The sequence below is a fragment of the Gobio gobio genome (genome assembly GCF_949357685.1).
Source record: "Gobio gobio genome assembly, chromosome: 10".
Taxonomy (NCBI): Eukaryota; Metazoa; Chordata; class Actinopteri; order Cypriniformes; family Gobionidae; genus Gobio; species Gobio gobio.
Window position 1 is genome coordinate 22,879,381 of NC_137116.1, and position 25,996 is coordinate 22,905,376.

Genomic DNA, 25,996 nt, shown 5'->3' on the forward strand with positions numbered 1-25,996 from the left:
ACTAGTAAGTTAGCCAAATCACACACAGAACCATGTTTAGCATGCCTGTAGATTAACAATACATAAAAGCTCTAATCAAAGAATCATTTACAATAATGCCAGGTTCGCTGTTGAGATTTTAACGTTAGTGTTTGTAACGATAGGTGTTCGTCGGATAACGTTAAGTATGAATGAGCATTTAACAGACTGGTTTGCAGAACAGCGTTGTCATCTGTTTACTTCCTTGCTACAACCTATTACAGGAAAACACATCGATGAAAAATAAATCAGACTTACAGGTTGTGGCCCGTGAACAGCTTCTGTTTGTAAATCCAGCTTTCAGGACAAGCCGTTGTGCATATCCTGTATTGAACTCGCGAAGTTTGTGGAAGTTTGTGTTGTCCTCCGTGAAATGTGCAGCGCGCGCGTCATGCATCCACGCACCGGCAGTGTTTTTTTCACGCAGCTGACGTTGTGCAAATCTGGCATTGAAATCGCGAAGACGGTGGATGTTCTCCTCCGTGGATGTGCTGCAGGGAGCCCTGCGCGTGCCTGATTCCCCGCTGACTCAAACACACGTGCATATAACATGTTTTATTTTAAACGCTCTGCAACGCACCCCCGTCCCTATGAAGGCTGAACAGAGCAAGTACCCCAGACCTGCAATCCGGATGAAAATAACAGCGTTTCCTTGGCATCGCGGCAACAACACTCCAGCCTACTATACCACAACAGCGCCGCGATACAAAATGGCCTCACCCCCCTTATTTCATATTCCCCGGAGGAGGGGTTTATGTAAATATTGGGCCTGGTGATGTCAGCAAAACCTGGGTGAATGTGTAGTAGTCCCTAGCGGCCGTTTGCTGTAGTCCTTAGAAACTGATTTCTTTAAAAGCAAATATCTCCCTTTGCTTTAAACTTTGAACGTTGTAACTTTGCAGATGTTGTTTATGCTCAAGCAGCAACATTACACGTTAGCTAAAGTTAGAATAGTGAAATCGTGGTTTACCACCCCTTTAAACACCTGGTGTGATGACAGGTTTGGGTATATAAAGGCCGGTCTCAAATAGAGGCCGGGTCTGTTTTTTAGTATCGGGTTGTATTTGATCTTCTAAAACCCGTCAGATCGTCTGTTCTATGTTTTGATTAGATTTCACGTGACAGACGCAACCTTTCATGAACGATTCCTCACTATGGCAACATAACAAAGAGGTAATAACGAACTTTCAGTCTTCAGTTTTTCTTAATTCTCTCAATACCATCATGGAGACAAAAAGAAAAAAGTATGATTTGACATTTAAGCTGACAGTTGTCAAATTTCAAGCGTGGGAAAAGCTGGATACGGAAAGAGAAAGAGGAGATAATATATTTCATTAACTTCGGGATGTTATCTTAGGTATGTGGCCTGACAGTAGCGCAAGAGGGAGAGCTGTGCGCATCTGCGGGATGCGCGGGAGCTGTTAGTGCAAGCAAGGCACGCAGAGAGAGGGAGGGGGAGGAGAGCGACGAGGAGGAGGAATTCGCCAATGAACTTGTAATTGAGGATCGCGGGGATGATGATAGTGATGAATAGAGTAATTTTCTATCACATGATTGCAGTTGTTTTACAGGGTGGCCTTCATTCTTTCTTGTTGATGTGTTTCGGCAACAAGTTCATATGCTCGATGGATTTTAGCTGTAACGTTAACTTATATTGTTCTGCCCATTGCTGTCACATCGTTTCGTTTTTTGCGCTGCCAATAATCTAAGACATTTCTTACATTAAATGATTTGTTAAACACATTCAAATTAATTATAAATAAAACGTAATATAATGTGGTAACCTCCTACTGTCAAGCTTGAACATCTCAACAGTAAATTAAAGGCCTGTCTCTTGTGTTCACACTGCAGGGCTTAATGCTCAATTCCGATTTTTTGAAAAAATGCGATTTTTTTGCAAGGCCGTTCACATTTCCAATTAAATGCGACCTTTTGTGATCTCCTGTGTGAACGTGAAATGACCCAGAAGTGACCCGCATGCGCAGAAGAGTACTCAACGGTCAACGACGTCACTTGTTGTTTACGGAAGTAGCCAAATATGGGTGTCAGCATTGGAGTTCGTTTAGCTTTATTAAAGTTATTTTCGCAACGGAGCCAGCACCATTACAACCTTTCTCATGTTAAGAAGAAAATTAAAAAAGAGGAGGAGAGCAAGGTTTTTGGCCATGGCGTTTTGTGGAGCAGTGGTAGCAACGTCGGTACAGAGAAACGTGTGTGTGCGGAGTCGCAGCCAGGAGTGGTGGGATACTGATGTGAGTGGCTTTACTGATACCGAATTCATCAGTAACTTCAGAATGACCAGATCCACCTTCAATTATGTTTGCGAGCGCCTTCAACTAACTTTGTCACGGGAAGAGACACGTCTGCGGCGGCCCATAACAGTGCAGAAACGCGTTGGAGTTGGGAGTGTATTGGCTAGCAACAGGTGCGTACTTCTTTTATTGGCGGTTAGCAACTATTTCTTGTGCATTACCGCCACCACTGGACTGGAGTAAGGAACGGGAGTTACAATGATGACGTTTGTCGCGTATCAACGACGTGCGGGTCGGATACATGTGACCTGGCAGTTCAGACTGAAGACGCATTTCAAAAGATCGGATATGTATCGGATTTGGACCACATACCCAAGTGGCCTGGGTCGCATTTGAAAAGATCGGATCTGTGTCGTTCAGACTGTCATGAAAAGATCAGATACAGGTCGCATAAGGGCAAAAAAATCGGAATTGGGTCGTTTCAGCCTGCAGTGTGAACGCAGCCATAGGACGCCTGTTTCAAATACAAGCCGGTGCAGTTCGGCGATTTGGGTAAATAGAAGCCCGGGCTATTATTTGAAGTTTTACGGTAGTTAAAAATCATACATTGTGATTTCTGGATTTTTTTTTTTTTTATTATGTCTCTCACAGTGGACATGCACCTACGATGACAATTTCAGACCCCTCCATGATTTCTAAGTGGGAGAACTTGCAAAATAGCAGGGTGTTCACATACTTATTTTCCTCACTGTACATACATACATACATACATATACATATACATATATATATATATATATATATATATACATATACATATACATATACATATACATATACATATATATATATATATATATATATATTAAAAAGATACACAAGTTTCAATAGAAATTATACATTATATCACATAAGCATATTTCAGTTTACCATAAATGTTTGTCAGTATATTCAGTAGTACACTTTAACCCTATTTTAAAGACAATAGAAGTTCAAGAAATATATATAAAGATGTCATATTTAAGTGGGTCAAAAACACTCTAAAGTTCAGCTAATTGCATTTAATATTAATTTAAACTAAATTTTAATTTAATTGGAATCAACATTTACATCAAATTACATTTAATCTGCAGTTAAGTATATTCTTTTAAAGTATATTCAAATAACTCTTTTTAAAAGTATACTAAAGTGTACTTATTTTTCACAAGGGTCCCCAGTTTAAGGCAGCAACAAAATTCTCAAAGGCAACCTCACAAATTCACTGTCACGCTATTTCCTCATAAACTGAATTTTGGAAATCGGTCTCAGGCTATTACGAAAAATAAAATAAGGCCGCAGAAGCACAGTAGTGGGCTTGTTTTTAGTAACGCACTTCATTCCACAGGCATTCTTTTTTCTTTTTATCTATTTAAATCCAGATAATTGATTAACAAAACATCGATTGAAATTAAGATACAAATTATACAAAACACAATACTTCAAACAAACTTATGAAGTGGTCAGAAATCGTCTCTGACCCACTCCATATCTCCCAACATATTGCTATTCAATCCAATTCCACTGCCTTTATGATGAATTCAGTTTATGCTATTTTCTTTCTTAGTTAACAGATTAAATTAAACCAAAACATAAATAATATTGAATATGATATTGAAACAAATATGAAACCAAATACATTTTCATAAATGCCTAGCAGTTAGAATGAAAAACAGATTAAGCTGACCAATGAACTTTAATTGGATTTTGAATTGGATGTTCACAAATGATCACAATTTCAAGATTTCACATTTAAGCCTTCCTGCTTTAAGTTGTAAGTTACATTTTTCTTTTAAGTTTAAACATTTTCTCATGGCTTATTTAATAAAAAGATATCTATAAATAAATAATGTGTTGGTTATTTTCTCTGGAAAGTTTAAACAGTGTATCTGTGGTGTAATCACAAAAATAATATAAAAAAATGTTTGAACAGTCAGTATTTATGAAATTCAGTTTGGCTTCACTTAAAGTGCTTTTTTTTTTTGCTTGACACTGTTCACACTAACTTTTTTGATGCATGTGACTCCACATGGGGAGGAAAGCTGTAAAGCTTTTGGCTAGGCAATAATCACTATGCAGCTGTTTCCTTTTCTGTAACAAGGAACTGTCATCAGACAGATCAGCATTTCACTAAAGATCTAACTACAAGGCATTTCAGAACATTTCCAAAAAGTTAGGCAAATCTCAAATGAGTAAAATAAGACTCATTCCACTTAAAAATCAGTTTTATATGGAATTGAATTATAAACTGTCAAGTTTAAATATGACTAAATCCAACTGGGAAGACTGATGAAATAAAGTTTGAATAAATATAGACTTTTGCTTAAGCTTACGTTTATGAGGGATTGTTTATAAAAAATAAAATTAGTGCACTTCATTTTATAGGCTTAAAAATCAACAGCAATGAGCAGATAAGGTTGCATTAGTTAACATTAGTTAATGTATTAACTAACCATGAGCAGTACATTTGTTACTGTAGTTGTTAGTCTTTGTTAACGTTAGTTAATAAAAATACAGCTGTTCACGGTTTGTTCATGTTAGTTCACAGAGCATTAGCTAATGTTAAAAAGATTTTAATAAAGTAGTAAATGTTGAAATTAACATTAACAAAGATAAAAAAAAAACGCTTTATAAGTGCAGTTCATTATTAGTTCATGTTAACTAATGTAGTTAACTAATGAATCTTTTTGTAAAGTGTTACCACTTTATTATTTAGCATTAGTATTATTAGCAAGAACTGTGTTAAAGGAACACGCCAACTTTTTGGGACTTTGCCTTATTAACTGTATTCCCCAGAGATAGATAAGTCCATACATACCATTCTCATCTCTGTGTGTGCCATAACTCTGTCTGATGCACCCCCCTGCTAGCCTAGCTTAGCACAAAGACTGGAGTATATGGCTCCAGCTAGCCTACTGCTCAATAAGTGACAAAATAACGGCAACATTTTCCTATTTACATGTTGTGATGTGTATAGTCACAGCGTGTACAAATAACAAGGTTACATGAGACACAGCCATCTTATAAACGTATACATACTGGGGACTATATTCTCAGAACGTCCATAGCGTCCCATTAGTCAAGCTTGCATCAGCTGACTGTCAGCTGATCACATCTACCTATAGGAATACAATGTCTATCACAGCATACACATATAAGCTCCTTCAGTATTATCAGCAGCTATCGCGTTTCTCCGGAGCTTATTACCCCCTCCACCCCCAGCTCCTCCTCTCGTCAGCCTGGATTAGGGGTGTAACGATACACCAAGCTATGCCACGGTACCAGCACCAGCAATAATAGCACTAGATTCACTTTTAACTTAATAATAACAACAGCAATAATTTAACTTTATACATTGGCTTCATCTTTTCCTTAGAGCAATTAGCATACCTAAACTCAAATTAAATAAATGTCTGCAGACTCTGCACTGTAGACTAGAAATAATCTACTCATTTTACCATCTACCATGTTAAAAAAAAAAGACATTTATTTAATAAAAATTGTTGACACACACACAAGTAATGTCCCACTGTAGCCTACTTAACAAACACATAGCCACCACACTCATCTAAAAATAAACAAAATAAAAAAAGTGAAAATAAATGGCATTTTGTGGTTATGGAAACAACAGTTACCATTGCGAATACACAATACTTCATTGAACTGTTAATGCAACACGAAAACTGCTCCTGATAAACAGAATTCACATCATAACTACATGCAAATCCTTCCCAGCTAACACACGTCGAACCAGTTATGTGATTTATTGGTACTTTACTTTTATTTCATGACTTACAAATTGACATCGGAACGTTGCATGCTCAGTTTCTCTTGCGCTTATAATAAACGGCGTGATATGGTGCGCGCCGCAGTGTAACTAAAGAGTGTGTCTACGAGCAAAGTATAATGGCGTACAGGATAGGAAAGCAGTTTTCTGAGGTGAGAGAGATTTTTTATTTTGTAACAAGCTACGAAAATTACTATGTTGCTGGGACTCCAAAGTAGCATTTTGCCTACCTGGCTAAATGGAGAAACTGATTCTCTTTGCCCTTCCACCATGCAACTTGAGCGAACGCCCAAGTCAGGTGACATGACCTTGGAAGACAAAAGTTAGTGTATACTTAGTGAATAATATTATTATAATAATATTTAGTAAAAATACAGCTCTTATTAGTTGTTAAAAGTGTACTAATTACTATTTAATCTAATGTCAAGGAAGATTTATTTTTTTTGGTGGCATAAGGTGTAGGCCTGTCACGATAAATACTTTTTGTTTTGCGATATATCGTCCCAGAAATAATAATCCCAGACTATTTTATGCCATTGAATATATAATCCTAATATAACAGCATAATAATGCAAGTAGACCCACACACTTTCAAATGAAAACCTTTTCATTCTTTAGATCATGGAAATTAAGGGTAAAAAATATATGATCCTAAATAAAAATTAAAAATAAATAAATAAATAGTAAATAAACATTTTCCCTTGTGAAACGGCTTTAACCCTCGTCATTCTGCGTTGACATTTATATGTGCACCGGAACAGGGGATTGCGGCTTTGAAATCGAGTCCATTTGGGCTTATTCTTCCAAACAGTCAGTAGTTGTCAGGAAAACACTATAACGCCTCAAATGGTGCCTTTTTTTCACCTGTCGATAACCGCTCTGTGTATGAAGGAACTGCCCGAGAATCACTTTCGCCTCTGTCACGGAAAACATACAAGATGACAGCACAATCGAGTAAAATGTTGGTGACATTCATTATCATATAAACATAATGGACGATAATATATTGCATCACAAAAAAAGATTGAGGTCATGTACATATATTGTGCGATATATCGATATATTGATTATTGTGACAGGCCTAATAAGGTGAAGTGAGAGCTGTGCTGGGGCAGCAGGGGGCAGGGAGAGTATCGCGGTTCGAACCGTGGGTGGTGTATCGCAGTTTTTCGGTTCGGTTTGAATATCGTTACACCCCTAGTCAGGATTTGACATTCTGATTCCCCTTGAATCAGACTAAATTCCTGAATGATGTTGTACATTTTAATATTGACATTAATGATATCTGCAATACATTATTGGTTCTGTTGTGTTTACCCTTGGGGGTTTATTGCTGCTCTCATCCATGCTAGGCTGCATGGATGCGCAGGGCGTTCTTGCCCAGAACAGAACCATACCGCCAATCCAAACTATATGCTAATAGTGGTCCTGACAGAAAGGTAGTAAAGACATCATTAAAATCGTCCATGTGACTTCAGCGGTTCAACCTTTATGTTCTGAAGCGACGAGAATACTTTTTGTGTGCAAAAAAACAAACAAAAATAACTTTATTCAACAATTTCTTCTCTTCTGTGTCGGTCTCCGCTGTTTACGTTGTATGCTGTCTATGTCAGAATGACGGCTTTGAATTGGCCAGCTCCTGCGTCAGCATCACACGCATGTGTCGTGGTGCTCACATAAAAACAGTGTCTGCAATACAGAGCCAGCGTTCTGACGTAGAACCCGGAAACACTGCACTGCAGCCTGCACTGTGTTCCGAAGATGAACAAGGCCGTTCATCTTCGGAACGACATGATGGTGAGAAATGAATGACAGAATTTACATTTTTGGGTGAACTAACCCTTTAATATTCAGCTTTTAATTTAAATTTAAATTAATATAAATATATACATATAGCGTTGTCAAAAATACAGTACATTATTGAGTGTAGACCATTTTTTGATTATAACAGGAGTTTTTGCAACAGCCCAGAACTCAGCGAGTTCATGCTGAATTGAAGTAATTGACAGCTTCAGTGATTATAAAGGGAGCACAATCTGTTAACTTTCTGTATATACTCTATTCTCTTTTTAAATAAACAGTTTGTTTTTCATACCGTTAAGAGAAGCAATGACCAAAAGTGGGAGTTAATCCACTAAATTTCCATTCCATTAGTCATTCGTGGAATTGAAATTATTGACATATAGTAATAACCATAGCAAGAAGCCAGAGTTAATCACAAACTCTGGCTTTACTATCTGGTTAGAATTGTTTTGTCAACTTAACTACAAAAGTTGAAGTTTGTTCAACTCACTTCTTGTGATATGGAGCTAGAAATATGACACACAGAGGCCTCAGAGCAACGATGGTGTCACAAAGAATAGATTTTTTTTAAGAATAGATTTTACTTGAAAACATGCTGTTAAATGTACTACCAATTTCTGAATGAAAATGCTTTCTTTTCCAAGTAAATCCTACTTCAATTGTTTACAGTGTAGGTGAACTGAGACAGTAAGTGAGCGCAATGAAGGAAAGCATGACAAATCTCAAGTGCATGTAGCAAACACTGAGTGACCTCATTCAGGTCGGGGCCAATAAATCACATTACATCACTCAGCAGACATTCATCTCTATCTGTGAACACAACGATAAAAAACTTCAATGGGAATGCACTTCCCACTATCCTTTCCACACTGTAAAAATATTTTTCAAAGCTATTGAGCATATTTCAGTTTTTTCTATTTTAAAATTTCACATTTATTTAATTGTTACACTTGCCATTTCTTAGAAATTCCTTGTAAATTTCACAAACAATTACAGAGCGCAAATTGTTTCTAGACCATTTCAGTGCATATACCTTCTTCTGCATTATTTTTTATATGTTTTGTGCCTCTATTACTTCTTTCAGTCGTGTAAAATTGAATTCCAGTTAGTGTGAGTAATGCAGCTCTTCCCAGAACTACTCCACTGCTCTTGGCATCAGATGCTGTGTGAGTGTTGCATCAACAATTACAACAGCACTATGATGATACACGTGCTGCTCTCACCGATGCCATTTTGTGCATAGAACAAGGTGAAAATAGCGTACAACTTGTGAGGCAAGAGCAGCGGTAAGTTTCATTTTTGTGGTATGAAAGAATATATTAACATTACACTACTGAATGTCAGTGCTTTGTTTTTGCAGTCTATAAAGTGGCTGATTTGAGTGTTCTTGGTCTCACATCCTGTGCGTCTGAGCTCTGAGCATAAGCCAAATAAAAATATACCAATCCTCAAGCTCTCAGTTCAGAATGAGGGTGATGCTGGGTATACATACAGTGGGGAGAACAAGTATTTGATACACTGCCGATTTTGCAGGTTTGCCCACTTACAAAGCATGTAGAAGTCTGTAATTTTTTATCATAGGTACTCTTCAACTGTGAGTGACGGAATCTAAAACAAAAATCCAGAAAATCACATTGTATGATTTTTAAGTAATTAATTAGCATTTTATTGCATGACATAAGTATTTGATACATCAGAAAAGCAGAACTTAATATTTGGTACAGAAACCTTTGTTTGCAATTACAGAGATCATGCGTTTCCTGTAGTTCTTGAGCAGGTTTGCACACACTGCAGCAGGGATTTTGGCCCACTCCTCCATGCAGACCTTCTCCAGATCCTTCAGGTTTCGGGGCTGTCGCTGGGCAATGCAGACTTTCAGCTCCTTCCAAAGATTTTCTACGATTTGCTGGAAGCCCCAGCCACAACCCATCTTCAATGCTCTTACTGAGGGAAGGAGGTTGTTGGCCAAGATCTCGTGATACATGGCCCCATCCATCCTCCTTTCAATACGATGCAGTCGTCCTGTCCCCTTTGCAGAAAAGCATCCCCAAAGAATGATGTTTCCACCTCCATGCTTCACGGTTGGGTTGGTGTTCTTGGGGTTGTACTCATCCTTCTTCTTCCTCCAAACACGGCGAATGGAGTTTAGACCAAAAAGCTCTATTTTTGTCTCATCAGACCACATGACCTTTTCCCATTCCTCCTCTGGATCATCCAGATGGGCATTGGCAAACGTCAGATGGACATGTGCTGGTGTGAGCAGGGAGACCTAGCATGCGCTGCAGGATTTTAATCCATGACTGCGTAGTGTGTTACTAATGGTTTTCTTTGAGACTGTGGTCCCAGCTCTCTTCAGGTCATTGACCAGGTCCTGCCGTGTAGTTCTGGGCTGATCCCTCACCTTCCTCATGATCATTGATGCCCCACGAGGTGAGATCTTGGATGGTGTCCCAGACCGAGGGAGACAGTTGTTGCCTCCTCACCAAGCTGCTTGCCTATTGTCCTGTAGCCCATCCCAGCCTTGTGCAGATCTACAATTAGATCCCTGATGTCCTTACACAGCTCTCTGGTCTTGGCCATTGTGGAGAGGTTGGAGTCTGCTTGATTGAGTGTGTGGGCAGGTGTCTTTTATACAGGTAACTAGTTCAAACAGGTGCAGTTAAAGGATTAGTTAACTTTTAAATAAACTTTTGCTGATAATTTACTCACCCCATGTCATCCAAGATGTCCATGTCTTTCTTTCTGCAGTCGAAAATAAATTAAGGTTTTTGATGAAAACATTCCAGGATTTTTCTCCATATAATGGACTTCAATGGGCCCCAAACGGTTCAAGGTCCAAATGACAGTTTCAGTGCAGCTTCAAAGGGCTTTAAACGATACCAGACGATGAATAAGGGTCTTATCTTGGGCAAACTAAAAAACACCTCTAAAACGCTGTTGCTCAGTAACCGTGGAAATCCATTTTGTTCGGTAATGCAGCGAGATGGACTCAATGACTGATTCTAATGGCGGGATTGAAATGGTCCAGTCGTGGCAGCATTGAGATTCTTCCTCTGTTGGCAATGGTTGGCATTTGCCACATGTGCACCACCACATCTCGTTAGATCTTTGTCTGCCCGATGCTTGAGAGGTGTGTGTCACCGCAGCAGTCTCTTCTATCTGCCTAATTTCTTCCTCTGTGTATTCCGATTCAAAAACGGTAGGGCAGGGCGAAAAACTCCATCTCATCTTCTCCTCAAAGTTCAAAATCGTCCGACATCGTTGTTTTACCTTTTAACTCCCTTTTTTTTCAAACGGCGTTTGACTTAGTATGTGCACGTTCAACTTGTAAACACTGACTCTGTACTTCCGCCTACGTCAAGCGTGACCTTTTCAACGTAATTGCGTATTATGTGACGTCACGAACATGCATCACAGAACACAGCAAGGCGAGCATTTGTGCTCATAAAACTTGTTGTAAAATTTTTTTTTTTTAAATGACCGATCGTTTCACTAGATAAGACCCTTATTCATCATCTTGTATCGTTTAAAGCCCTTTGAAGCTGCACTGAAACTGTAATTTGGACCTTTGGGGCCCATTGAAGTCCATTATATAGAGAACAATCCTGGAATGTTTTCATCAAAAACCTTAATTTCTTTTCGACTGCAGAAAGAAAGACATGGACATCTTGGATGACATGGGGGTGAGTAAATTATCAGCAAAAGTTTATTTAAAAGTGAACTAATCCTTTAATACAGGTAATGAGTGGAGAACAGGAGGGCTTCTTAAAGAAAAACTAACAGGTCTGTGAGAGCCGGAATTCTTACTGGTTGGTAGGTGATCAAATACTTATGTCATGCAATAAAATGCAAATTAATTATTTAAAAATCATTTAATGTGATTTTCTGGATTTATGTTTTAGATTCCGTCTCTCACAGTTGAAGTGTACCTATGATAAAAATTACAGACCTGACCTCTAAATGCTTTGTAAGTAGAAAAACCTGCAAAATCGGCAGTGTATCAAATACTTGTTCTCCCCACTGTACAGACAGTAAAAAGGTAAAATTGCAAAATAGCAAAAGCATTAAATGGATAGTTCCCCCAAAAATGAAAATTCTGTCATAATTTAGTCACGCTTGAGTTGTTCCAAACCTGCATACATTTCTTTCACAATTTTCTTCCAACACAAAGGAAGATATTTGGAAGAATGTTTGTAACCAAGCAGATCTCGGCAGCCATTGACTACCGTAGTATTTTGTTTCCCACTATGGTAGTCAATGGCTGCCGAGATCTGATTGGTTACAAACATTCTTCCAAATATCTTCCGTTGTGTTCAGCAGAAGAAAGAAAATCATACAGGTTTGGAACAACTTGACTAATTGATGACATAATTTTCATTTTTGGGTAAACTATACCTTTAAGTACGTTATATTGTCATAAGCAAATCTCTATTTCTTTGTTTTAAAAAAATATACTAATAAGACAATTCAATTATATAGCCAATAATTTTGCTGTAAATTACATAAAGAATCGACAGATGCTGTAAAATAACTTGTGATAATAATCCATTTAGAAACAGATTTGACAAAAATGTTACGCAGGAAAGAAGTGCTAAAACTGCCTGGTTATACATGCTCTCCCTTGTTTAACCAAGTGCTGGTGTGAAGTAAAATTTCTGGGAAAAACGTGGGCAAAAAGATTCCTTCAGATTTTGTATGTGTTTGGTGACTTACCGTCATCTTTGGTCTCTCAGTGACCAGCGAGCCATCTTTGGCATAAGAGTACACAGTGAAATCCTCTGGAAGAAGCAATCTGAGGGAAAAATAAAATAAAAATAAGTCACAAAACCATGTAAGGATTCATTATTGCAGGTATTTAATACACTCTTGAATCATACACAGACTGTCAATACATACACTGGAAAATATTATCTGTACATCCCTAAAATTGGTGAAACAATATCATTTCAAGGTTTTGGTCAGTATTTTTTTGAAGAAAACAATATGTATTGAAGGGTGTGGATTCTGAAATCCACTGCCGCTTCAATACCTATATATCCTAATTAAATCCTAATTAAATTATAATCAAAGCATTAATCAATATTTATCCTCCTATATTATAATGACTTTTAATGATTCTTTCCAGTTATGACATTACTTAAAGGTCCCATGGCATGGCATTTTTCTATTATTTTATAATGTTTCCTGAGGTGTACTTATATTGTTAGTATGATTTTACATCATAAAATGTCATAATTTAGAAATAAAAGGCATTTTTTCAATACTGATGTTTGCCCTGTGGCTGAATGCCCTGTTTCAAGAGGCGTGTCTGCTGTGAGACTTCAGTAAAAACGCCCACTGTTGTGATTGGCTGACATCTTTGCATTTGAAATGAGCGGAGGGGGCGTGGTTTAACGAGGTCTACGAGGCACGAGCAGGCACGAGCAGGCACGAGCAGGCACGAGCTGCTGCCAGAGAGACGGATGGACCGGAGTTCACTTCACATCAGTTCTGTCAGTCTCAGTTCAGTGAACTGTTGTAGTTACATCATATACTTCAGGTTATTAGTCTATTTCTAGTTGGAGGGACTGTCACTCATGTCAGAAAGTTAGTAACTTTTGTAAATTATGGATCAGCGCTGACTGGAGACGCGAACCGTTTAGAACGATTCAGTCCGATTTGGTGAACTGATTCGGTTCACTAAAAAGAACCGGTTCAAAAGAATGATTCGTTCGCGAACCGGACATCACGGAGACTGAGCTCGTCGATTGCTAACAAAGTTATTTATAGTAACTACTGAGTTATGAGAGCGCTGTCAGTCAGCGTGAGTTTATTGTGTTTGTATCTGAGAGTTCTGAATAAATACGAGTCCCAGGGCCCTATTTTAACGATCTGAAACGCAAGTGTCAAAGCGCGAAGCGCAAGTAACTTTGTGGGCGGGTCTCGGCGCTGTTGCTATTTTCCCGGCGGGATAAATGGCTCTTGCGCCCGGCGCAAATCTAAAATGGGTTGGTCTGAAGTAGCTTCATTATTCATAGGTGTGGTTTGGGCGTAACGTGAATAAACCAATCAGAGCGTCATCCAACATTCCCTGTAAAAGCAGGTGCGCAAGTTCCATTATGGATTGCTATTATTATGCCGTATTTACCAGGCGCACGCCAGGAGCGGTTCACAGCCGAGGAGACTGATGTTCTTGTAAGAGCAGTGAAAGACAGAGAAGTTGTGTTGTATGGGGATGGGAGAAACCCACCCAAAATAGCGTCGGTTAAACAGGCGTGGGAGGAAATAGCCACAATTGTTTCATCAGCTGGCATCCCCAGGACGTCGCACCAGTGCCGCCAGCGCTACAATGACATCAGAAGACGGGGAAAGTCCAAGCTTGCCAGCATCAATCGGGCACGCCGTGTAACGGGAGGTGGATCTGCCTCTACTCAGGACCTGACGCCAGCAGAGGACATCGCTGCGTCCACCCTCACCGATTTTTTTTCCTGGTTCTTGACGGACAAACCAATTTGTTAGATGTCCTTATATACATATATGTCTTGCCAGAAGTTGCCACTATTGGGCAAACAGGTCTCCTTAATTATTAGACTACAATTAGCCTGAATAATTTGTAAGCTAGATTTATGCCTATTTTTTCACATCTTCGTGGCACACCACAATGATTTCCGTCATCTCATGTGTTAATATTTTTTAGTGTAACAATTTATGATTTGCAAAAATAACTGTTGCATCTGTGTAGATTACATGAGCAAAGTGTATGCGCGTTGTGCACGCTATACATTATGGTCAAGCATGCGCCCTTAAAATAGCATAATGAACAACGCGCAACGCGCCACTGACTTTAGACTAGGTTTTTTCTGGTCAGTGGCGCAATTGTTTAATGGAACAGCAAAATAGCACCAGGGATTGTTTGCGCCGGAACACGCCTCCTTTTTTGCGCTGAACCGCCCAGGTAGCGCAAGTTCATTCACTAGTTTAGCGACGTGCTTCTGTGGAGGGAAAAGCGCGCTTTGCGCGGGTGCAAAATAGGAATGACACATGCGTCGGTGTACAAAGTCAATTGCGCTGGGTGCAAGATAGGGCCCCCAGTCACACGAGTCTGTCTTCATCATTATTACCAACTTTGTAACACATGCAAAGTACCATTACAGCTGTCGAGATGAACGAGTTACGAGTAAGTGTTGATAATAGCATTATTTTTAGATATGTTCCTATCATATGAAAAGCGCCAGTGACGCGCATTGAGTACACAGCGCAAACAAAGACACAACAGCAGTAATCGAATGTAATCCAGTTTATTGTGGGGAAAGCTGCCTAGCCCGGATATGCTCACGCTTACCCCCCTTCTGCTTAATCTCGCGCCGCGCAAGGCGCCTCCGCTGTGGGCCAGATGCAGTACTGGGGGTCGGTGATGTTCAAGGCCGACCGGCCAGTGCAGCCCGAGCTTCGGCGTGTGTGAGGTTTATCTCTAAAGATGTTACTCTGCTGATGTTGAGCAGAAACGACTGTATGCACATTTTAGAACCGATAGACGCGACGAGGACGTACAAAAACACTGACTCACAAGATAGAAAACACGAAAACACCGTTCTGTCTGGAGAGAGAAGCCGCTGCGTGTGCACGAATAATAAATAATTAGCTACACATCAGAAATCACTGATCACAGATCAGAAGGAACTGAAAAAAGACTTCTGTTTTCATTTGTACATCCAAACACTGAGAAACTGCCAGCCTTCACTCGTTCACAAGCAATGATCTCTCCAGCGCTTGCTTGGGCGTGCCAGATTCTCTGGGTGGAGGAAAGGGAGGTAACCGTTCCTGCTTGGACGTCAAACCAGGAGACTTCAGGATTGGCTAGTCTGGCCTGTCATTTTCTCAAAGGCAGAGAAAGACAGCCAGAACTCGGGTTTACACCGATCAACATTTCTATCCACTTGGGGACAATATTCAGGCTAGGGGAACTCATATTAATGTTGAAAAACCTCATAAAATGATCATTTCATGCCATGGGACCTTTAATCAAGAGAACCACTGATTGTTTATTGTTTCTTCATATGTTTTCTAAAGTTTGTATTTGGTCTCTGAGGAGTGACTGAGGGTCTGGCCTGGGAATGTGTGATGTGTCGCTAAACACTTGATAGCAGAACATGTTGTCGTGTGTTTGGATTTTGGAGGTATCACACACCCCTAACATGCCAGGAGTGCAGTAACAGTGCTTACTCACTTAGCCCGGCTTCCAGAGATGAAAATCAGATTTGTCTTTTATTTTATATCATATTTTATACATTTTTATATTTTCTTTTACTGAAACACTAAATAATTATGGTGAATACTGTCTGTACCTCTTACTGAGAGAAAGCGCATGTTATCAGTATGTTTTGGGAAACTTTCTGGTCAGAACTGGAGCTTCTATGAAAGAAAGGTAGAGAGGGACTGCGGCCTACAAACTCCTTGTGAGACTTGAAGCTGGCTTCTGTTGATGAAACTGCAAACTATTCTTCAGTTAATGTTTCTTTAATTAATTGCACTCCTGACTCATGGTCTTCATTCTTCACAACTGGTCTTGAGTCCTAAACTGTTATCCCCTAACAGGTTTATTAATAAATATTTTATTCAGAAAGGATAAAATTGCTTTTTTTTTTAAATGCATAATGTTCTCAGAGGTTCACTTATAATGTTATCAAGACTTTTCCATCAAAAAACTCTTTTGATAGCCATGCCGTATTCAAGACTTGGAAGTAAAAGTGCTTGGAAGCCCACTGCCATGAACAGCGTAACGATCCAAAGCATTAACCCCATAATTCCTGAAGCAAAGGAAATAACAGCAAATCACAACTATTCTGTTTGACAGTATAAATACTTACTACATATCAACCGATCTGTATTAGACAAAACAACAGTGACACATGGTTAAAACCCTGTTACTCACAATTGTGTGTTGCGATATTACTGTCGGATTCAATGTAGTTGGCACTGACTGCATTATCTTTTATTTTCAGTCTCTCTGAAAAGCCTGCGTCAAACCTTGTCCGAATACACAGTAAAATGAAGCGAACTAACAAACTGACAGACAAACCAGTCTGTCTGAAACTTTGTTAACAATAAAGCTCATCCACGCTTTCATAATGTTAGGATCACAAGGATGGGATGGCAATGCAAAGACTGTTATTACACAACTTGGCACTTTAAAACATCTTGTAATCCTCAGATGCATCTCTCGTTTTGTTGCTGGAGTAATTCTGTGTTGGCGTCTCATATTTACTACTACGTAACATGCGCAAATCGGTGGCCAATGATGCAGAAGTAGGTCTTGATTTTCTTCTGTAGAGGCAGTCTTTCATCGCAGATTGCACCATGACAAAAAACAAAATTAGTCATTTTCCAAACTTGGTTTCAATAAAAGCAGTTTTTGGACAAACAAGGAAGTTAAGAGTTCTGAAACTTACAGGATATTTGTAGTACAATGTACTCTTAGATGTCAAATGCTCAAGGAAAGTCAATTTCTCAATTCATGACCCCTTCAAATTGATCAAACGTGATAGTAAAGAAAGATAACGTAATAAAAGGTTTCAATTTCAAACAAATGCTGTTCTTCAAACTTTCCATCAATGAATCCTAAAAGAACTGTATCAAGGTTTACACAAGCATATTAAGCAGCACACCGGTTTTCAACATTGATAACAATAAGAAATCCTTCTTGAAAATATTAGAATAATTTCTGAAAGATTGTCTAACACTGAAGACTGGAGTAATTGTGATAGAGCTTTGCCATCACGGTAATACATTACTTTTTAAAATATATTCAATTAAAAAAAAAAAAATGTATTGTAATATTTCACAACATTACTGTTTTTACTGTTTTTTAATCAAATAAATGCATTGGTGAGCATAAGAGACTTCTTTTAAAAACATAAAAAATTGGTAACACTTTACAATAAGGTTTCATTAGTTAACAATAGTACCAAACCGTGACTTCAAAACCAAGGTACGTACCAAACCGTCATTTTTGTGTACCATTACACCATGGCCATATGTTGTCTTTAAATTATGGTCTGTTTTTGCTTTCAGAAATGAAGATTTCATTTCTCTTTTCTGCTTCCTCATTTTTGTTTTCCTAAGAATGCTGACAAGGGAGATGTAATCATCCGGATATCACAAATGTCAGGGGTTCAAGTTTACAAGGAACAGTGGGCTTGTTCTAAGATTGTTTAAGATCTTAGATGATCTGAGAAAGCCACATACTGTGTAAAAAAAAAAAATTATATCTGGTGATGAGCTGACCTTTATGTCACAACTCATCTGCAACAGATGGTAAGCATAGCTGGAAATCATAAAGTTTTCTGAAAGAATTACCACACCTGCCACAACACATTTAGCACTGACTGTCAAACTCAGTGTGCTATGTGGTAACACTGTGTGTTATTTATATCTTATATCAAAATGTGAAGCAATTCACCTTTGTTAATGGCACAATTTTTATTTATTTTTTACTCCCAGCTCTGGGCCTTCAAAGAAGCAACAAACTGTCGAACTGAGGGGAAAATAATTTATTTTCCCACTTTATTTTAAGGTGTCCTTGTTACGGTGTAATTATACATTTACGTACGGAGTAATATAAATTAACAACATGTACTTACTACAGAGTAGGGTTAGGAATAGGATTTGGTTAAAGGTAAGTTTTAATTTACTTGTTACTTGTAATTATGCATAATTTACTGTTATTATTACAGAAAATACATGTAAAGTGTAATAAGGACACTGTATAATAAAGTGTTACCAAATGTTTTTGCTACTTGAGTATCTCAATATTAAAGTGAAGAGCACAGAATGTTCTGGAGATGCAATATGTGAGTATTGGAAAGTTTTATCAGGCATGAGACGCATTATGTGAGATAACGTTCTAGAGAACGAAAAGTGAAACATCCACCCCTATGCTTTGTTCAGCTGCATGACAAATCTGATATTATCAAGGGACTTTATTTGTGTGGCAATGACTACCTACATGTAGCAATATTTCAAATAATTTAAGAAATACATAAAGAGCAGATATTTTTTACAGTGAGAACTTTTGCAGCTTTTGTACATAGTGTAAATGCATAATGTAAACAAGCAAAGAAGTCCAAATTCTAAAACCTTTAGTCTCAGTGTTATTTAAGAAAGGATCATGACACAGGGGAAAAAACAAATCAAGCTTAGTCTATGCCAAGCATTAACTTGAATGAGGCCCAAATGCTGACAGGTGAAAAGGCTGACGGTGTTAAAACATTGTCCCATTCTGTACAAGCTTCTGATTTACAACAAAGGCAGAAATTTTACAACAGAAAAAGTAAGTAAGTAACCATAATGTAATTCATGTAAGGAAGGTCTAGATATTAGGAATACAGGACATACATTAGGCTTTTCACACATGATAATATTAATTATTATTAAAAACTAATATGCTTATGCTGCTCACCAAGGCTGCAAAAACAGTAATGTACATTACAACAGAAAACAACAGAAAACAGTTATGTACATTACGTTATGTACGTTATGTAAATTAACATTTACATTTAATTTAAAAAATGTTCAGCATTATTTGTTGGATAGAAAAAAGTTCAAAAGAACAGCATATATTTGAAATATAATAATATAATAATGTAATATACACCTAGGAACTCGAGGGTGAGTAAATCATGGGCTAATTTTCATTTTTGGGTGAACCAACCCTTTAATAGTGACACACAACATAGAGAGAGAGTAGAAAACAGAATATAAAATAAATTTTAGAGATGATAACAACAAAAAAAGAATCATCACGTTGCCATACTTCATTCATGTCTGTACATCTTCCTTCAGGCAATCCCTTTTATACACCGTCAGCTGACAGCGGAAGCCAGTCAAAATTGCCATGTATCACACGTGCTTCAGACACTGGCTCACGTAGAGTCTCATTCCCCATCTTAGGGAAAACGGGTTACATACATAACCTAGACGTTTTCTTTAAAGTAACTTTATTGGTACTTGGGGGGTGGGTGATTTAAATATATTGTATTGTTTAGAGATTCCTTTGAAATTGATTATTAATAGATATACATATTTGGTTTTCTTTAAAGTAATTGTGTTGTTACAAAAGAATTTTCCCCTCCCTCCTGGTATCATTTGATTTAATCAGGTGACCATGTCACATGACAAACTGATCACACCAGAAAAGGAATCTCAGTTTGTTAAGTTCCCACACCCTGATGAAAGTTTGTTAGTCGCAACGTGTTGGTTTGGTTTAAAACTGTTTTTCAAATATTTAAAATAAGGCTTTTTAGATATCTTAATCTTGAGTGCCTTGGCTTCATATGTTTTTCATTGAACATAGTACCTAGGCTTATGTTAACCCAGTGTTTCTCAACTTTGGAGGCCCACCAACAGTACTCATTTTCAAACTCTTCAAACTAAAAAGGAGACCACCAAAATGTGTACTGTTGGTGTGCCTTCAGGAACAGGGTTGGGAAACACGGCATAACCCAAGGTAACTTTGGTTAAACCATTTCCATTGTGAAAAGCACACTTTTAATTTTGGCCACAAGATTTTACATTGTAAACATCTCACCATTTGTTATCTGTTTACCCTGCTTGTGCAGATCAAATCAAATATTTGTATAAAGTGTATAAATTGACTTTCAGTATTAAAAACTTTATGAGAGAAAGCAAGAGAAGCAGAAGGAAAATACTTACTCATTTCTCTCCAGAATGACGACATGTTCTTTTCCTTGAGCTTGGATTATGTATGACACCTTAGAAAAAAGGGAGAAAAAAATTACAGAAACCATCACCCCACTACTCTTTTACAGGTAAAGAAAACAAGCAGCACAGAGAATAAATAAAATAAGTCTAGAATTCTTTTTATTAAATACATGTAATAAGTAAAGTGCAGTTTTGTAAGTATACTGACCTAATTCGCTAATAAAGCATAACAAAGCATTGCATTTCCGGCTACAGTTGCTGCCCATTTAAGTGCCTTGAAACGTGCAAAATTATTAATGTGTTGACGTAATGTCCCCTGAAACAGGAAGACAGGGCGGGACTCAAGCAGCTCCTCCCCTTTTTTAAAACAGCCAATAGCATTTTGTTTATATCACAGTTTGACTAGAGCCATTCAGTTCGGTAAAATCGCAGTTTCCTCCTAATCTCTAACCGTTTCTCATCATAATCTCCACCATATCGCTTTAAAATACAGCATTCTGTGCAGAATTAAAATGGGACCGATACGTTTTGTTGCCTGCGCTGACTCGCTCATGCGATCCGCTCTGTGCTCTTTATGTCTCTGGACCGGAGCAGACTGTGCGTGTGTGCGCTGCGGCAGTGTGGGTGAAACGAACGTGAAACCAGACTTAATTCGCCTAAACTGAAAGCATATTTACACTGTCTGATCATTCCCTATCCCCTGTAGTGCACTATATGCCATTCACTGTGTAGAAAATAGTAAATGTGTGAACAAGTGAATGATTTCAGCCACAGCTTCAGTGTCTATGTAGGTGACGGGATGCTTCCGATTGATGCAGAAGATGTGATGATACCGCGGTGATGTCATAAAAATCTGTGATCCATTTTAGCAGAAGTGGGAGATAAAGTTTTGATTGCTTATCTCTCCTAAATGCGAATTTTGTCATCGTTTTGGAACACACTAGCTTATTCATAACCTTAAGCTAAAAAATTACATTTAGATTTCAGGGGGCCTTTAAATTGTGTACATGCAGGAAATTAATCAGGTCAGAAAGAGAAAGAAAAATGTGCCAACAACAGACATGCTGAACTGAATTCTTCATTGTCTTTATTGTACAGTAGGAAAACAACTTCAGCTTAGCGCAAATTTGAGAAGTGAAAAGCTCTTATATAACACTAAACCAACAGTAAGATCATTAGAAACTGAGGGTGCTGTATGGCAAAATATGATCAGAATGAGACTTGATCTAAATAAAATACACACACAGATATGTGCTAAAAACTCTAAAATGAAAAGGGTGAATATTTACATGACAACCTCACAATATGTTTGAGTGTAAGAGTGATGGGTGTCAGGAAGTGGCATGGTGGGTGTGACATGAATTTGAAATCTGACATTTACAGCTATTTTAGCAGTGATCTGGCAAACATGACTCTTCCTCTTGCTCAGTGTCTTGCCTTAAACCATGTGATATTATGGAAAAAGATGTTATGAGAAAACAGGACTTTCCACACTCTTTTGAAAAAGCAAGGTTACTTTATGGAAAATGCTAAACCACCTCATAAATCACAAACAGCATTGTTATTGTTAATTATAACTAAAGTGAAGTGGATATAAAGCGGAAATATATAAAATATAATATAAATATTAGATTAAAAAAAAACTTAAATGAAAAATCTAAATGTTGCTTTGGCAACTAACCAAAATAAAATTAGGGTTTATGTTAAAGTACTAAAATTACTAGCTAATAGTGATGCCACAATTCTCCATCCATCCATCCATCTTCTTCCGCTTATCCGGGGCCGGGTCGCGGGGGCAGCAGTCTAAGCAGAGATGCCCAGACTTCCCTCTCCCTAGACACTTCCTCTAGCTCTTCCGGGGGGACACCGAGGCGTTCCAAGGCCAGCCGGGAGACATAGTCCCTCCAGCGTGTCCTCGGTCTTCCCCGGGGCCTCCTCCCGGTTGGACATGCCCGAAACACCTTCCCGGGAAGGCGTTCAGGAGGCATCCGGAACAGATGCCCGAGCCACCTCAGCTGTCCCCTCTCGATGTGGAGGAGCAGCGGCTCTACTCCGAGTTCCTCCCGAGTGACTGAGCTTCTCACCCTATCTCTAAGGGAGCGCCCAGCCACCCTGCGGAGAAAGCTCATTTCGGCCGCCTGTATCCGGGATCTTGTCCTTTCGGTCATGACCCAAAGCTCATGACCATAGGTGAGAGTAGGAACGTAGATTGACCGTTAAATCGAGAGCTTCGCCTTACGGCTTAGCTCTTTCTTCACCACGACAGACCGGTACATCGACCGCATTACTGCAGAAGCTGCACCGATCCGTCTGTCAATCTCCCGTTCCATCCTCCCCTCACTCGTGAACAAGACCCCTAGATACTTAAACTCCTCCACTTGGGGCAGGAACTCTCCACCAACCTGGAGTGGGCAAGCCACCCTTTTCCGACTGAGGACCATGGCCTCGGATTTGGAGGTGCTGATCCCCATCCCAGCCGCTTCACACTCGGCTGCAAACCGTCCCAATGCATGCTGAAGGTCCTGGTTAGAAGGGGCCAACACGACAACGTCATCCGCAAAGAGCAGAGACGAAACCGTGTGGTCCCCAAACCTGACACCCTCCGGCCCTTGGCTGCGCCTAGAAATTCTGTCCATAAAAATTATGAACAGAACCGGCGACAAAGGGCAGCCCTGCCGGAGTCCAACATGCACCGGGAACAAGTCTGACTTACTGCCGGCAATGCGGACCAAACTCCTGCTTCGGTCATACAGGGACCGGACAGCCCTCAGTAAAGGACCCCGGACCCCATATTCCCCCAGCACCCTCCACAGGACGCCGCGAGGGACACAGTCGAATGCCTTCTCCAAATCCACAAAACAAATGTGGACTGGTTGGGCAAACTCCCATGAACCCTCCAGCACCCTGTAGAGGGTATAGAGCTGGCACACAATTCTCAATATAATATTGAAATGTGAATATAATATTCACGGTTCAATACGCAGACACAGACAGGCACCCCTAAATGCATTGAAGCAACTGCCATGTGATTGGTTGATTAGACAATTGCATTAATGAGAAATTGAACAGGTGTTCCTAATAATTCTTTAGGTAAGTGTATATAGCCTATATAAGCGCGTCTCCTGAATGAAAATTATCTGTACACATGAATAATGTGCTAAGCTACTAAGCAAACTAAGCTTTCCTCGTCTCGCCAGACTTGCCCTCAAATACCTGTGTATTCCTGCGACAAGCTCGCCGTCAGAGAGACTTTTCAGTACTAGTGGCAACATCGTCACTTGCCAACGAACCTGTCTCAAGCCTGCAAAGGTTGATAGACTTGTGTTCTTAGCTAAAAACCTTATAAGCAAAGCATACAGCATACATAAGCATGCAGGATCATGATCATGCTAAAGAATACTCAGTTTAGAAGTTTTATTTCATTTTGTTTAGACATGATTATGATGATGGCCAACACTGTTTTACTTTGGCACTTTTGCTAAGAAAAGTTGGCTTAAAAACAAAAGATTGAGAACCAAAATGCTTATAAGTTGTTTGATAAAAAATATATTTATTTTAAGTTATGTTATGAACCAATCAGGGGGGTTGGTGTTGTAAAGCTGCTGTTTAAATGTGTTCGGCTTTTCTGTTTACAGGAATATGTTCTCTAATCTGTTTATTAGATTTAATACAAAATATATTAAAGTTTTATTTCATTTAGTTTATTTCATTAATTTAGCCATGATTATGATGACCAACACCAACACTGTTTTACTTTGGCACTTTGGCTAAGAAAAGTTGACTTAAAAGATTGTGAACCAAAATGCTTATAAGTTGTTTTATAAAAAATATATTTATTTTAAGTTATATTGTTGTAAACCAATCAGGTGGGTTGGTGTAAAGCTGCTGTTTTATTTAAAAATGTGTTCTGCTTTTGTGTTTACAGAAATGTTCTAATTTTGGAATAAAATATTAAGTGACCTTTTTGTCACTTGTAATGAAGCTTGCTTATTAGTGAAATTATTAATATCATGGAATGGTAATTATTGACTTTAGCCTGGATTGATGGCTCTCAATATCGCAATATATATCGTTGGGAAAAAAATATCGCAATGTAATTTTTTTCCAATATCGAGCAGCCCTAATGTGCAATGTATATTATAAGAAAATGAAAGTGTTTTGTGACTTTTGATGCATGTAAACCTGTTGGAGACCTCCAAAACTAAATTAGGAAACTTTAAAATAGCATAATAGGGGCACTTTAAAGGGTCATGAAACCCCAAAACACTTTTTTTTTTTTAGATGTAAACAGATATGTTTAGGCTGCACATCATTGAAAACACTAAAGGTACTCATTAATGTTATTCACATGTGAAAAATTGTTATTTTTGCATTTTTCACTGAGCAAGCTGTTACCGGGACGCCGTCTGTGGAAGCCATTGCGAAAGGTTCGGTAAAGTAAAATTAACTTGAGGAATTGCACGGCGAACCTGCAAGCGTTGACATTAATTTCTTAATAAATTTATGTCAGGAGTGCAAAATAACCGATCTGTAATGAACAATACTTTGAATGAAATATTAACAAGAATCAAAAGCCAAGTCTTCTCCGTTTTATTTGTGGTCACAGATATGCACTAATCCGCATGTGTTCGGGCTCTTAGTGAAACAGTGCGCATATTTGGACATAGATTTATTCTAGCTGCCGGACAGCGCGGGTAGTCACGGGCAATCCAGCGCGCGTCGTCAGTCACTGACGTTACTGCGTCCCTTCGCTTATACCCCGATCTAGTTTCTTTTCTGGTGCACCAGAAAAGGGGCTACTTTGGCTGATAAGCCTGGGTGACCTGAGGATTACAGTGAGGCTTCCCTGCAGAGTACATCTCCGTGGGCCCCCACTCCTCCATCACATCGCAAGCATGTAGAGACTGTGTTCGTGGGTGGTTCATGTTCTCTCATGAGAGCATAACCACGTCGCCGCGTTGTTCATCTTGCCAAACAGTGTGCATATTTGGACAAATATAGATTTATTATTACATGTTTGCAAAATATTTCGTAATACAGAATAACATTTATTTTCATTTCTCACTGAATTAGCCTATGCTGATCTGAAGAGCTGAATGACATTCGAGCAATCTCTGTCTGTTCTTCCTGCTGCACGCCACTTATGATCTCAGAGCGCTCTCATTCGCTGTACTCATCCCTCATCTCTCTGTTGTAAACATTGTCAATGTGTGAACCAAGAACATGTCTCAGAACCGCTGTAACTGCTGCTGTAGGTATCGCTATCCATGTTTTAATGCGCCTATGACACTCCCCTATTTATGCAAACCATTCCCTCTTTCCACACAATACCCATCCCACCTTTTCGCAGTCGACCACGCCCCTTTTTGGAAGCCTTTTCAAATCGAAGGTGTGAAAAAAG

The 25,996-nt window shown here is 38.9% G+C and overlaps 1 protein-coding gene across 5 annotated transcripts in view; it reads right to left on the reverse strand.

Annotated features, from left to right (window-relative positions):
- adam9a (ADAM metallopeptidase domain 9a) overlaps positions 1-25,996 on the reverse strand; it is a 127,393-nt gene that overhangs the window by 67,210 nt on the left and 34,187 nt on the right. For all 5 annotated transcript variants that reach the window (XM_079827908.1, XM_079827910.1, XM_079827907.1 and 2 more), the window contains exons 3-4: positions 20,587-20,645; positions 12,610-12,688 (exon numbers count right to left, since the gene is read on the reverse strand). In XM_079827908.1, the coding sequence (XP_079684034.1) occupies positions 12,610-12,688; positions 20,587-20,645 (138 nt within the window). The remainder of the gene's footprint in view (positions 1-12,609; positions 12,689-20,586; positions 20,646-25,996) is intronic.